Source organism: Aquarana catesbeiana, linkage group LG08 (assembly GCF_042186555.1).
Source record: "Aquarana catesbeiana isolate 2022-GZ linkage group LG08, ASM4218655v1, whole genome shotgun sequence".
Taxonomy (NCBI): Eukaryota; Metazoa; Chordata; class Amphibia; order Anura; family Ranidae; genus Aquarana; species Aquarana catesbeiana.
The window spans coordinates 198,741,472-198,757,710 of record NC_133331.1 but is presented as its reverse complement, the minus strand read 5'-3'; the positions used below and the strand labels follow the sequence as shown (position 1 = coordinate 198,757,710).

Genomic DNA, 16,239 nt, shown 5'->3' with positions numbered 1-16,239 from the left:
TATTTGCATTAAACAAATGTCTCCAGAACTCAAGTGGTTAAGGACTCTAGCTGGTGTATGTAAAGAATGGATGGAAAAACGGTTGAAAAACGGATATAAACTTCATCCTTTTGTTTTTGTTTGTTTGATCAGTTCAGTCACATTTTTTCAAACTGTGTAAAAGGGGCATTAGGCTTGTTTTCATTTGGATACAATGGTAAGCAAAGCTGTGCTCTTAGATAGGTAAATAGTGTACACATTCAGTGTAGGTTTACATGTGGCTGAAGCGAGAGGAAATAATTGCTAGACTTTCCATATTAGGAGCAAACAAACAAATTCTCTTGTAAAAAGTATTTTATTTTTGTCAAGGGCAAGTTGAATATCATGTCCAATTATATTACTTCACCACTTAATTCATCATTTCAATTAGCACTTGTGTGAGTAAATAAGAAAAGAAAAAGTATCACTTTTCTGGTGGACAATGCTCAGAAAATTAGTCACAACTGGTCATCCCGTATGAATCTGTTGCCTTCTGAATGTTTCCCATAGTAAATGTAGCGGCATTTCCCTGCAGCTCCTGAAACACAAAAATGAATGGTATTCATTATCATATAGCAGAACTCTGAAAAGAACATTAAAGACACAGATCTAAGTGCCTTGTGGCTAGTTGTCATTTATCTTCAATGGCACCCTAACACGCACACACGCAGTCAAAACCCACAGGCATATGCTAAATAAATGTGTTAGCTTGTGGTACCATGGAAAACAATTAAGCAAGAACAATTTTTGGCCTGCTGACAGATGTTGAGGGCCTATTGAAAATGAATGGCAACACATCAGGTCTCAGTGAACCACAAAACATGCAAAAAGGTGTGCAGAACTATAAGGGTGCCAGAAAGGACACTATTACTGTGGGATTGAAATCTGAATAACCTATAGGCAATATCTTTTATTTAAATGTTGCATTATCAGCTAGATTTAAAGACTCACTTAAACTTATGGCTGATTTCTATAACTGGAGCCTGTAAGCTTATAAACTTTGGTGCCCAAAGCAGCACTCCACTGCTAGGTTTACCCACGATACATAAAACATGTAAAATTATACTGGTCCTAACCCATCTTACAATATTTTGTCAGTCTGGAAATACTTTGTATTAGGCCCCTTTCACACTTGTGTGACCTGAAATTGATTTTGTGATTTTTGTGATTTTGCTGCAAATTTATGCCGCAATTTTGCCACTACTTTAACACGATTTTGCCATGACTTTGACACGACTTGAAGCAATGTCTGTGTAATCTTGAGGTCTATGGACCTCAAGTTGCATCAAAGTCGGACAAAAGTAGTGCAGGGACTACTTTGAAGTCACACAGATATGAATGGTACTCATTGGAAATCATGGGGTGCTACTTGTCATGAGACTTTGCAGTCCCAAGTCGCAGGACAAGTCGAACAAGTGTGAAAGAGGCCTTATTACTAATGATGAAAAAAATATGAGTGGCTGTTATGGGACTAATTGTAAATCCAGCTCTGTATGAATTTCCAACACATTTCTGCATAGTTTACAGGGCATACTACAATATATGTGTTGGTCCTTTCCATTTCTCAAGGTGGCATTGACATTCTTCCCTTACACAGCTGCAGAACTTTTTTCCATGATGGACACTGCCTGATTAACATTATAGGTAAGGAAAATGGTGTTCTGAATTTACAAAACAATTTCCTGTATTATTATTATACAGGATTTATATAGTGCAAACAGTTTGCGCAGCACTTTACGACATGAGGGCAAACAGTACAGTTACAATACAATACAATTCAAAGCAGGAGGAATTAGAGAGCCCTGCTCATTAGAACTTACAATATAAAGAGGAGGGACTAGTGATACAAAAGGTAATAACTGTGGGGGAAGAGCTGATGGAGAAAATAAATGTATAGTAGTTAGGTGGGGGGGCAGAATAGGCTTCTCTGAAGAGAAGGGTTTTCAGGGATTGCCTAAAAGTGGACAGAGTAGGAGATAGTCAGACAGATTGGGGTAGAGAGTTCCACAGGTTAGAAGAGGCTTGGGAAAAGTCCTGAAGGTGAGCATGGGAGGAGGTGACAAGGGAGCTAGAGAGCAGGAGGTCTTGGGAGCAATGAAGAGAACAGTTTGGTTGGTATTTTGAGGCTAGGTTAGTGATGTAGCTGGGGGCAGAGTTGTGGGTGGCTTCTTATGTTGTTGGTAGTATTTTTAATTTAATTTGTTGGGTGAGCAGAAGCCAGTGGAGGGATTGGCAGAGAGGGGTTGCAGACACTGAATGATTGATAAGGTGGATGAGTCTGGCAGAAGCATTCATGATGGACTGAAGGAGGGATCGCTTATGTAAAGGTAATTCAATGAGGAGGGAGTTACAGTAGTCAAGGCGAGAGATAACCAGAGAGTGAATTAGAAGCTTTGTGCTGTCATTGGTTAAGAAGAGGCATATTTTGGAGATGTTGCAGAGGTTGAGGCGACCAACTTTGGACAACTATTGGATATGGGGCTGAAAGGAAAGTTCAGAGTTCAGGATTACATCTAGCACCCTGACATGCAGGGATGGGTTAATAGCTGTGCCATCAATCTTGACAGAAAAGTAAGGGGAAGCAGCACGCGAGGGAGGAAATATTATGAGCTTAGTTTTGGATAGATTAAGTTTGAGAAAATGGTGTGACATCCAAACTGGTATGGCTGTTAGTAAATTAGTGATGTGTGAGGAGACTGATAGAGTGAGCTGAGAAATTAAATGGTATTGTATTCCATAGGAGACTATCAGCTGACCCAGAGAGGAGGTGTAGATCAAGAATAGGAGAGGTCCAAGAATAGAACCTTAGGGTAACTTGACGGAAAAAGGAAGAGGAGAGGAGGAGGTAGAATTGTAAGTGACGCCGAAGGAGAGGGTGGAATAGATAGGATGAGAACCAACAATGTGTATAGTCGTGGAGACCAAAGGAGTTGAGTTTTTTGAGGAGGAGGGGTGGTAAACAGTATCAAAGGCAGCAGAGGTCCAGCAGTTTGAGTACAGAATAGTGACTATTGGCGTTAGTAAATTGTGTGTTTAAGGAACAGTGTTTCTGTGGAGTGTCAAGGGTGAAATCTAGACTGATTAAAGGAAATCTGTACTAACAACTTCTGGCATTAGTAAGCAAAGTGTAGGTGAAGCAAAGACTTTGAATCTGTGTGTGTGTATATATGTATATATATATATATATATATATATATATATATATATATATATATATATATATATATATATATATATATATATATATATATATATTTATTTATTTATTTATTTTTTTTTTGTTAGAGACTGAGTACTTGGATGATCATGACAGTTATGGAACTAACATTTTAGAAAGAGAAGTCAGTAATGCTACCCTCCTTATTACATGGAATACAAGTTTCCTTTAATTTCTGCTATTTAAATGGGCCTCATATAAAGCCTAACTCAGAAATGTTTTGTTGTACTAGATAAAGCGGAAAAACTCAGAATTTTTATTTCTGTCTGTGATCCTATTGTGGAAATCCCCCTCCCCCCAATTTACGTCACTGTGAAGCCTGTACAAGAAATGGAGATGCAGTCATCCCTGGGACAGGAAGGTTTTCATTATATTAGGAAATAACTCTTTGTAAACACAGAATTAGGTCTACATACAGTACATATAGCCTGATATATATATATATATATATATATATATATATATATATATATATATATATATATATATATATATATATATATATTACTTTGCAAAAGTTTTAGGCAGGTGTAAAAAAATGTTTATTAAGAATGCTTTCAGGAATAGAAGTGCTAGTAGTTTGTTTTAATCAATTAACACAATGGAAAAGAGAAATCCAAATCAAATTAATATTTGGGATGACCCCCCTTTGCCTTCAAAACGGCATCAATCCTCCAATTCTTCTAGGTACATTTACACACAGTTTTTGAAGGAACACAACAGGTATGTTGTTCCAAACATCTTGGAGAACGAACCACGGATCTTCTGTGGATGTAGGCTGCCTCAAATCCTTCTGTCTCTTCATGTAATCCCAGGCAGACTTGATGATGCTGAGATCAGGGCCAAACCATCCCTTTCAGAACTCCTTGTTCTTCTTTATGCTGAAGATAGTTCTTAATGACATTAGCTGTATGTTTGGGGTCATTTTCCTGCTGCAGAATAAATTTGGGACCAATAACATGCCTCCATGATGGTATGGCATGATGGATAAGTATCTGCCTGTATTTCTCAGCATTGAGGACATTGTTGAAACTGACCAAATCAATTCAATTTGCAGAAATGCAGCCCTAAACTTGCAAGAAACCTCTACTATGCTTCACTCTTGACTAAAGACACTCAAACTGCCTCCTGCCTTAGCCAAATATTAAAAATTTTGACTCATCAGTCCAGAGCACCTGCTGCCATTTTTCTGCACCCCAGTTCCTCTTTACACTGAGGATAGTTCTTAATGATATTGGCTGCATGTCTGGGGTCATTGTCAGAGGCATAACTAGAACCATCAGGGCAAGAAAATAGGAAGTGCCCCCCTAGCCCTCAGCTGGGGCCCTTTCCTGCAAGCCCGGTGGTGGAACGCCAGGGCCTGGTCAGAGGTGCGACCTTTGCCATCCTGGTAGTTCCGCCACTGGTGTCAGTAGTTTATTTTTATTTTATTTTTTACCATTTTATTTTTGAAATGGTAGGCTTTGGTGAAATATTGCTTTAGTTATGAATGGACAAAGTCAGTAATCGGTTCGGATCACTAACTTTATTCATTCAGACAAGGAAGGGGCCGGTAAATGATATTTACCGGCCCCTTCCCCACTCTCCATCCTGAATGCAAAAATGTCCCCTCCTCCCAGTCCGAATCCCCCCTCTCAGCACAAATCGTTGCCCCCCCAATCCCACCTCCTAGCACAAATCTTCCACACTAAAAAAAATCATCTCCCAGCACATGTCCCCCCCCCTCAAGTTTCCTATCTTAGAACAAATCCCCTGTCCGAGCCCCCCAATCCCCCTTCTTAGCCCTAATCCCCCCACCCCCTCCTAGCAGCACAAATCCTCCTTCCCAGCACAATCCCCCATCTCCCTCCTAGCAAAAATCCCCACCTTCAAATCCACCCTCTTAGCCCAACTCCCACCCATCCCCTTCCCAACACATATCGTCACCCCCAAATCCCCCCTTAGCATAAACCACCCCCCCATCCTAGCAGCATAAATCCTCCCTCCTAGCCCAATTCCCCCCTCCCCTTTTTTACCTGTCCCAGCACAAAAACTACCAACTCAAACTTAAAAAAGGAGGTGTGCTGGGCTGTGCTCTCCCCACTCCTGTCAGAACAGCTATCCTTCATAGTCCATACAGCAGGTGACACAGATTTCTTTCAGATCAGACTATACATGGCTTAATTACAACCCCCCAGTCTTCTCTATGTGCTCACCTCTCTGCAGCTGGAAATGTCAGTAGGGGGCGGGTACCGTCCATGCACTGTCCAGTAATCCTATGTCATCTGCTGTTTGGAGGATCACTATTCTGACAGTGGGGAGATCCCAACCCAGCACAGCACTCACCTACCTAGATCCGACCCTGGCAGAGAGGGCACGGGGGCCAGGAGAGAGTACAAGGGCCCGGGGGGGGGGGGCAGCAGAGGAAAGCTGGACAGGAGGGGCAGTTTCCCATAGAGCAACCAATCCCCTCCATCTTTCTCCTGCAGCCGCTGAATGCCTGTGGGAGGGAGAAGAGGAGAATCAGGCATTTAGCAGCTGCAGGAGGAAGATGAGGGGATCCGTTCTTCTATAGGCTGCCGCCCATCCTAGCCAGGTGTACAGGGGGGCCACATGTACCCCCTGGAATATAGGGTCAGGTTCCATTTGCAACCCCTGTGACCCCTGTAGCTATGCCCTGGTCATTGTCCTGCTGCAGAATAAATTTGGGGCAAATCGCACGCTTCCCTGTAGAGGGAGCAAGTGTACCTAGAAGAATTGACACTGTTTTGAAGGCAAAGGGTGGTCACACGAAATATTGCTTTGATTTGTATTTCTATTCTGTTCATGTACTTTCCATTCTATTAAATGATAAAAATAAACTCTTATCACTTCAATTTCTGAAAACATTTTTCATTTACAGCATTTTTTCACACCTGTCTAAAACCTTTGCACAGTACTGTATTTGTAGACATTAGCATATATAGGCAAATAGATGATGAATGTGCACATATGTTTCATTAATCTAATATCAGTGCTTCTCCTTTAATGCACTTTAATTCAGTTGCACTAGATAGCCAACAAATATGCAGCAAGTGAAATTAGAGTGATATCACAATTCCTGATCCGCATACTTGTTACTTCGTCATACTCTGCATGACAACCAGGCTACCAATACTTTCATAAATTCAGCAATGGCAGACATATTTTTCTTATAGGAGGTTATAAAAAGCTTTGTATGCCCTTTAGTAGTTTTTTACATATAAGGTAATATGTAAGGTATCACATTGTGTTGTATTGTTTCAGTACAATAATTCTTATCTAGATACAACTCTATGCTGTAGGAAATGGTTAAATACAGGGCACAACACAGACTAATGCAAATTTATACAGTGACTGCAAAAATAACCTTGGACTTTTTCTGGTTTGACAGTGAAAGAGTGTGCAATTGCACATCAAGAAGAGTTAAGAGTACAAATACATTGATAGACTTTGAATAAAAGAAGACTACAGAGAGCCACCCTGCAAGTTAAGTTATGGCTATAATAAGAGGAGACACTGTCAAATATATAGACAGGACAGGAGCTGTGCACAGTGACAGGAAGCAGAGCATCTGACAAAGATACTGGTGCCAGTACTTTCCTGCACCAATCACATCCCTAACAAGAGGTGACAACACTTCCCTGCCCCTGTGTCTTGAAGATCTCTCATCACTGCTCTATGCTTATCACACAAAAATCATTCTAAGCACTGGTGCTGGAAGGCTTCTGAACTTATTACACTAAGATATGATTCCAGAATAAAGATAAAAATGAGTGAGAAACTTGAATGTGCTGAACACCCATTGTGCTTATCAAAGGTGCTCTTTAATCCACACGAGGAAGTCAAAAGAGGCCCGAGGGTCAAGAAAAGATATTTTACAAAACTGTGTAAATCTCCTCTTTTCTCTGGAATCCATTGATTAGGACTATGGGTTTAAAACTATTCCCCAACAGAATGTGTCTCGTCTGACATTATTTTATACATTCAATATACAGTGCCTTGAAAAAATATTCATTCCCCCCTTGAAATTTTCCACATTTTGTCATGTTACAACCAAAAGCGTAAATTTATTTTATTGGGATTTTATGTGATAGACCAACACAAAGTGGCGCATAATTGTGAAGTGGAAGGAAAATGATAAATGGTTATCAACATTTTTTACAAATTAATATGTGAAAAGTGTGGTGAGCATTTGTATTCAGCCCCCTTTACTCTGATACCGCTAACTAAAATCTAGTGGAACCAATTGCCTTCAGGAGTCACTGAATTAGTAAATAGTGTCCACCTGTGTGTAATTTAATCTCAGTATAAATGCAGCTGTTCTGTGAAGCCCTCAGAGGTTTGTTATAGAACCTTAGTGAATAAACAGCATCACAAAGGCCAAGGAACACACCAGACAGGTCAGGGATAAAGTTGTGGAGAAGTTTAAAGCAGGGTTGGGTTATAAAAAAAATATCCCAAGCTTTGAACATCTCACGGAGCACTGTTCGAAAACACAAAGAGTATGGCACAACTGCAAACCTACCAAGACATGGCCGTCCACCTAAACTGACAGGCCGGGCAAGGAGAGCATTCATCAGAGAAGCAGTCAAGAGGCCCATGGTAACTGGAGGAGCTGCAGAGATCCACAGCTCAGGTGGAAGAATCTGCCCACAGGACAACTATTAGTCACGCAATCCACAAGTCTGGCCTTTATGGAAGAGTGGCAAGAAGAAAGCCATTGTTGAAAGAAAGCCATTGTTGAAAGAAAGCCATAGGAAGTCCCATTTGTAGTTTACAAGAAGCCATGTGGGGGACACAGTAAACATGTGTAAGAAGGTGTTCTGGTCAGTTGAGACAAAAATTGAAGTTTTTGGCCTAAAAGCAAAACGCTATGTGTGGTGGAAAACTAACACTGCACATCACCCTGAACACACCATCTCTACCGTGAAACATGGTGGTGGCAGCATCATGTTGTGAGGATGCTTTTCTTCAGCAGAGACAGGAAAGCTGGTCAGAGTTGATGGGAAGATGGATGGAGCCAAATACAGGGCACACTTAGAGGAAAACCTGTTAGAGTCTTCAAAAGACTTGAGACTGTGGCAGAAGTTCACCTTCCAGCAGGACAACGACCCTAAATATACAGCCAGAGCTACAATGGAATGGTTTAGATCAAAGCATATTCATGTGTTAGAATGGCCCAGTCAAAGTCCAGACCTAAATCCAATTAAGAATCTGTGACAAGACTTGAAAATTGCTGTTCACAGATTGTCTCCATCCAATCTGACAGAGCTTGAGCTATTTTGCAAAGAAAGGGCAAAAATGTCACTCTCTAGATGTGCAAAGCTGGTAGAGACATCCAAAAAGACTTGCAGCTGTAATTGCAGTGAAAGGCGGTTCTACAAAGTATTGACTTAGGGGGCTGAATACAAATGCATATCACACTTTTCACATATTTATTTGTAAAAAATGTTGAAAACCATTTATAATTTTCCTATCACTTCACAATTATGTGCCACTTTGTGTTGGTCTATCACATAAAATCACAATAAAATACATTTACGTTTTTGGTTGTAACGTGACAAAATGTGAAAAATTCCAAGGGGTATGAATACTTTTTCAAGGCACTGTATAAGAAAATCTTTATGTATAATGATAGTGCGCTACAATCAACGCTCTATATGCACAAAAACAGAGTGAAGAAATATATATATAAATCCTCTATATGCACACAAACAAATAAAAATAAATTAAATTAAAATTAATAATTAATAATAATAGTAGTCAGTGCAATACAATAAATCCTTTGCTTTGTGTAATGAAAAACATAGTGAATACTAGGACATATAGAACAACAGCACCAAATTAGGAGACCTGATGAGACCCCCAAAAACTACAAAAATATCCACAAATGCTTAATTAATCTATGAGACGATAGCCTGTCCAGAGAATGACTTATAAATAGACAGTACAATGATTCACCGGCAGATTAATCCAAACAGCTCCTTCTACTGACTTTCATTCCGTTAGGGATAATCAGCTGTTTTCTCCTGCTAATTCTCTTGTTTATTGTTTAATACACAGGATTTATTGTATTGCACTGACCACCAGTATTATTAATTATTAATTTTAATTGAATTTATTTTTTTTATTTTTTTGTGTGCATATAGAGGATTTATATATATATATTTCTTCACTTTGTTTGTGTGCATATAGAGGGTTGAAGCGCACTATCATTATACATATTTTTTTTATCACAGCGTCAGAACACTATAGAATGGTTGCAGCTTAATCGTTTAGTTATCCTTTATATTATTTATTTAAATATTCATATCAGCGCTTCAGTACTATTTTTCACCATAAGAAAATCTTTAGTGAACTTATTTATTCTAAAATCCTTTGAAACTACATATTTGTACGCAAAGGTAAGCATCATCAAATATTAGCAGATTTTCTACTGGCACATACCACACACACACACACACACTAGATATTGTCTTTTAATTATAACATATTGCATGTCCCTAAACCCTAACAGGAGAGTCTCACTTCTATGCGTTATGGCAACAGAATTGTTATTTAAATTGGTTGTACACCCTTTCATATACCCAGTGAAGAGACTGGCCAAAGGTAATACACAGAGATTAAATAAATCCTCCTACATAAGTTGTACCCGTTTATCTGCATTCTTCTCTACATTATTTCAAAGTGCTGAATATTTAAAGCTTGTCTGAGAGTTCAGAAAAAAGGGGAAAGAGAGCTGAAGTCACACTCTACGGAGCTCAGTGAGGAGATCACTTATAGCTGATTAGAGAAAAGGGACACACCCCCCTTTACACAGCACATAGGAACAGAGCTGAGGCTGTAAATCTGCTGAAGCTCCATTTTTCTCTTGGTGTCAGGAAAACTTGGCAGAAGTGACTCATGCTGATAGGAACAAAGCATTAAACAGAAATGACACTTAGTGATCTTAACGGAGACAAGTACAAGCTATAGAGGGATATAATATGTTCATATTTCATGTCTGAGGTTTACAACCACTTTAACCACTCGCCCATCAGCCTCCGTCATTATACTGCAGCAGGTCGGCTCCTTCCCGCGTATCGCCGTAGCTGTACGTCGGCTCCTTAAAGAGCCATAGCAGGCGCGCGTGCGCTGCACGGCGGGGGGACCCGATGCAATTGCGGGAAAGAAAGCCAGAATGTAAACAATGTAAACAGACAGATCCCCATACTGACAGGGGAGGAAATAGAGATCTGCTGTTCCTAGTGATTAGGAACAGCAATCTCTCTCCTCCTCCAGTCAGTCCCATCCCCACACAGTTAGAAACACCTCCCAGGGAACACATTTAACCCTTTGATCGCCCCCTAGTGTTAACCCCTTCCCTGCCAGTGACATTTGCACAGTAATTAGTGCATTTTTATAGCACTGATCGCTGTATAAATGTCAATGGTCCCAAAAAAAGTGTCCGATCTGTCCACTGCATTGTCGCAGTCCCGCTAAAAATCGCAGATCGCCGCCATTACTAGTAAAAAAAAAATAATAAAAATGCCATAAATCTATCCCCTATTTTGTAGATGCTATAACTTTTGCGCAAACCAATCAATATATGCTTATTGTGATTTTTTTTTTACCAAAAATATGTAGAAGAATGCAGACTGGCCTAAACTGATAAAATAATTTTTTTTTACATTTATTATAGCAAAAAGTAACAAAAATATTGTTTGTCTTTCCAAAATTGTCGCTTTTTTTTTATTTGTAGCTCAAAAAATAAAAACCGCAGAGGTGATCAAGTACCACCAAAAGAAAGCTCTATTTGTGTTTAAAAAAAGGACCTCAATTTTATTTGTGTACAGTTTCGCACGACCGCGCAATTGTCAGTTAAAGTGACACAGTGCCGTATCGCAAAAAATGGCCTGGTCATTAAGGGGGAAAATCTTCCGGCCTGTAAGTGGTTAAGTATACAAAATAGCTGCACATTTTCATTCTTTATCTGGTGTCAACCAGTGGTACCTTTGCCATCCAACTCAATATAATGTCACTTCTTTCAATAAATTGTTTTTGGAAAAAAAAATATAATGGCACCCCCATTTGCTCCTCTGTATTACACTGAAATAACAATCTGCTCAGACTGTATAGTTACAGTAACACTACACTACACTCTTCTCCAAAAATGATCCACACACATCAACTACTGAAAGGCTCTGTAATCAATTTTTTAGCTATGGTCATGTGCACTACTCCATACACACTAGATATCGTATAGTCCATGTCATGCGTGAGCAAGAGAGGGTGGCTACATTTCCACATACAGTGGGACCATGGAGAACGAACATAGCCACCTTCTAACAGGAAGTTGCACCACAGCAGCAAAAAAAAAAGAAAAAAGGAATTTGAAGATCTGAAGGAGGCTGAGAGTCAGAGGGTAATTTTCTGGGTAAGGCCTCTTCTGTTCATTTGCCTTTATCAATGTTTGGTATATATTAATACCCAATGACATGACTTGCATTTGTGCTTATACATTAGCCACAAATAAACACTGGCTTTCATTAAAGAAAGGCTTACCTTAAGGTCCTTTACCTAAACCAGCATTTAGCGTTTGCAGTGCCTGGGGCAGCCACACTGTTATTTTCTCTAGAGTTCAGTTTTAAAGTGCAAAATATTCAATATGGCCCTGGTAGACATAGACTGCCTTTACTAACTGGTCTTTCTTGCAATAAGCCTACTGCAGTGTGGCCTGCACACAATTTTATTATTATTATACAGGATTTATATAGTGCCAACGGTTTGCGCAGCACTTTACAACATTAGGGCAGACAGTACAATTACAATACAATTAGATACAGGAGGAATCGGAGGGCCCTGCTCATTAGAGCTTACAGTCTAGGAGGGAGGGTCAAGTGATACAAAGAGTAATAACAGCGGGGGGTGAGCTGATGAAGAAAATAAAAGTGCAGTTGTTAGGTGAGGTAGGGTAGGCTTCTCCGAAGAGAAAAGTATTCAGGGATCGCCTAAAAGTAGATAGATTTGCAGATAGCCTGACAGATTGGGGCAGGGTATTCCAGAGGATGGGAGAGGCTCTGAAGAAGTCCTGGAGGCGGATATGGGAGGAGGCAATGAGGGAGCTAGAGAGCAGGAGGTCTTGGGAGGAACGGAGAGGGCTATTGGGTTGGTATTTTGAGACTAGACTTGTTTACAATGTTTACTCTAATGCTTCTTATGCTGTTGTGGGTATGGATGAGCTCAGGCTATGATATGTATTTCTCGAATGACCCATCATTCTCTATTAGCCACTATGAGCAGTCCGCACAGTGCCGGAGGTTACTGGGAGATGTCCAGATAGCCTTTTAACACCTGCAAGGGAGCCCATGTCTTCATGGGCCATATTTAATGATTTTTAGCTAAAGCACAGTTATACGTTAGAAATGTACTGGTCTGGTCTCGCTAAAGCATCATAGAAGAAAGACTCAGTGACTTAAGGTGGTGTGAGAGATGAAAGTGTGAGTCAGCTGTCACTTTGCATTATATTCTCATTATACGCTTACCCAGTCATAGAACAGATGACAGATTTGGGGGAAGGAGGCAAGCTCAGATGCCAACACTTGCTTTAGGAATGAGATGCGGGCTTGAGGGTAGCTTAAAAGTCACTAAATATAGGAAAAATAATATTTCAGCCTGGGAGCTGGTAGAGGTGGACATACAGGCGATACAACTTGACCATTCCACCAAAGCACCCCGCTGAATGATGCTAAAGTCCAGATAATCTCTTTCCTTTTCCCAGAACTATGCTCACAGTGAAAACACTGGCAGCAAGAAAAGAGCCAGGAGTTCTCAGCATGACAGAACATGAGAAATCAATGGTGACATGACACAAGAGGAGGGTGAGGTGTGGAGTGAGGGATCTCTAGGGACACGTCACAAAACACTACAGGTCATATAATTGCATTGATGTGGACTTACAAACAAAGATTAGTTGTTACCAGCACCTTACAAGAAGGGTATAAAATCAGTCAAGACAATTACACAGCTGGTGGGCAAAATATGTATAATAACAGATAAACATTTAACCCCCTGTTTCTGGAAAGGAAAGTAATAAGAAATTCTTTGAATTGAAAAAAAAAAAGTTGAATTCTATCATTGCTACAAGAAATTAAATGTTTTGTTAATGATAGAAGAAGAACTGTATTTTCAGTCTGGGGAATTAGTGTAACATTCTACAAATATGACCTTATATACAAACTTACTAGCACTTATTAGTACAAAATATGTAGCAGCTGCTATTATGTTTGCTTGTACAAATTATACAATTATACTGGAAATGTTGATGGCATCAAGTCTGTCTTTAATGAAGTAAGCTATTACTGTCAAACATCTCTGAATTTGTAGTGTTGCTGGTGTGTCAACTTTTGCATTTGCCTCTGCGCATACCTAGGATTCAAAGGAGGTTCCAGTGTAGAATATTACACAAGACCTCTTGTTCACATCATCTGAGCATAAGCGGTACTTTGAAGTGTGTATAAACACATATATGGTGTGTATATGGAATATACTGCAGCTTACCAGTCCGTAGATGTGGTGGCTGTATTCGTTTTTGCTTTTTTAGGTTTACATTGTGATCCTGCTCCTAAAACCCTTCTTGTTCTAGGGTGACAACTCTCACTTACCATACTGTGTCTATGGAGAAGCAGTATTGTCAGCCTAGACTTCTTCCTCCTGGCTGGACTACAGAACATCTCCCTCTCTCCTGTTTACTGTAACATAGGAGAAAGTGTTCTGTAGTACACAGGAAGTCATGGGATCACAAGATTTCTGGCACAATCAACAGGTACATTTTTGTACTTATCAAACAGATATAACAAAATGCTTTCAATGCTGCATTTAGCAGACCAAAGGGAAGCAAAAAAGATAAGCTTCTTGTTAGGGTTTACATGCACTTTAAAGTGGTATTAACCCCAAAACAAGAAAGTAATATATTGAGCCTTCCAGTCCTTAAATTAAGTGTCTGCATTACTGGTGAGTATTTAAAGGATAAATTCACCTTTGGGAACATGTTATATGGTCAGCGGGCCTTGACATCAGAAGTGACGTGTGCGCTCCACCGCAGTTGGATCCGGAACAAGGAAGTGACCTTATCGCTCTTTGGGATACAGACGGAACCGGCTGATCTCCGTACGGTGAAGTGCACAGTTTACACGCTTCCATTGCTTTTTGACTACAGTGTTTTTGGAGGGGGGTTTTTGAGATGTTATGGGTGTTTACTTAATAAACGGGATTACGCTATGTGCGCGTCTCTTTTGTTCATGATTTATTTGGAGCCCTTATCATCTGTCAAATCTCCCGGAGTGGTGTTGATAGCAGTTTTGGCTCAGAGGTTTTCGTCCCTTGGAGGCTTATTTATCTCTTGGCTCTGGTGAGTTTAACCCCCTGAGGGCTGTGTTCTCGCATGGTGGAATTGGACTGACCGGTGGAAGGTGCACACTTAGACTTTCTGTAGGATCACTTATGAACACTCTCTGAACCACTATTTAAGCTCTTCACTACTCTCAAGGATTTTTGTGTGAAGTTGGCCACATGCTTGTTTGTTTATTTCTGCTCAACACTAGCGCTGTTTGTAGTATACGATCACAGTTTAGTAACTGATTGTTTTATATACTATTTTTACCCTATGTTATATGTTCCACCCGTTTTTAGGCCTGGTCCACACCTATGCCTTTTTTAGTGCGTTTTCAGTTTTGCAGAAACACACTACAGTCCATTTAACATGGTTTCCTATGGATGTAGTACACATCTGTGCGTTTTATGGAAAGTGCTAGGGATTTTTTCTGGTTTTTGGTTCCATAGACTTTAATGGATCAAAAACGTGTATTGAAAAATGCAAAATGCACCTGGAATATGCAAACTGCAACCTGCATAGGTGTGAACCAGGCCTAAGGCTCCATTCACACTAGCGTGTTTTTTGATGCATTTTGCATTTTGCAGAAATGCACGGGAATTTTTTAACATGGGTTCCTATGGAACATGTTCACATCAATGCCTTTTTGTTTCTCTGCATTTTTGGAAAGGGTCGGGGACTTTTTTCATGCAAAATGCAGCGTTTTGCATGTAATAGAATTCAATGGACAAGCATCAAAAACGCAAGTGCACCGTTTTTGCAGCGTTTTTACAGCGTTTTTGATGCGTTTTTGCCGTTTTTTTTTTTTTTTTTCAATTTTTTTTCAATTTTTTTTAGACTGTAAAAAAAAACTGTAAAAAAAAAAAAATAAAAAAAAAAAAAATAAAACGCAAAACGCAAATCGCGGCAAAAACGCTGCTCAAAAACGTGGCAAGCATGAAAAAAAACCCTCCAAAAACGCTCAAAAGCAACATGCATAGGTGTGAATCGAGCCTTAGGGTGGAACATGTAACATATTCCAGATCCGCTGCATCAAGTGACAACAAGCAGGGCATCTTTTCCCCTCGCTTGCTGCCACCATTTAGAAAAAAAAAACACACTGCCGTGCGGGGCTCCGCCTACCCATTTGCATCATTCATTGAGTTCTGTGATTGGGAAACTACAAGTACTGACAACCTTTGAGGCTATCGGCTTGCAGTTCTCAATGAACTACCAGGATGCTGTTGAGAGCTCTAGGTAATTCATTGGGTCTTTCTGACAGTGTGTAACTGCCTGCTCGTACAGAGTACGGGCAGACAGATACACTGACAAGTCTGCAGGAGTTCTGCATAACACCTGTGATCTGTTGATCATGGGTACATTGCTTTCTTGGCTCCTAGTAAAAAAAATAATAAAGGCTAATTTTGTAACTCAAAAAGATGTGCATTTATTTATTTATTTTTAAAAAGTGAACTTATCCTTTAATGCAGTGGTCATCAACCATTTCCTCAGGGCCCACTAAGGCTCGATTCACACCTATGCATGTTGCTTTTGAGCGTTTTTGGAGGTTTTTTTTTCATGCTTGCCGCGTTTTTGAGCCGCGTTTTTGCCGCGTTTTAGCGGCGTTTTTGCCGCGTTTTTGCCGCGATTTGCG

The 16,239-nt window shown here is 40.0% G+C and overlaps 1 protein-coding gene across 1 annotated transcript in view; it reads right to left on the bottom strand.

Annotated features, from left to right (window-relative positions):
- Positions 1 to 315: 315 nt before the first annotated feature.
- The window catches only part of LRMDA (leucine rich melanocyte differentiation associated), a 1,415,555-nt gene continuing 1,399,631 nt past the window's right edge, over positions 316 to 16,239 (bottom strand). The window contains exon 7 of the mRNA XM_073595197.1: positions 316 to 556. Coding sequence (XP_073451298.1) covers positions 477 to 556 — 80 coding nt within the window. The 3' untranslated portion in view covers positions 316 to 476. The remainder of the gene's footprint in view (positions 557 to 16,239) is intronic.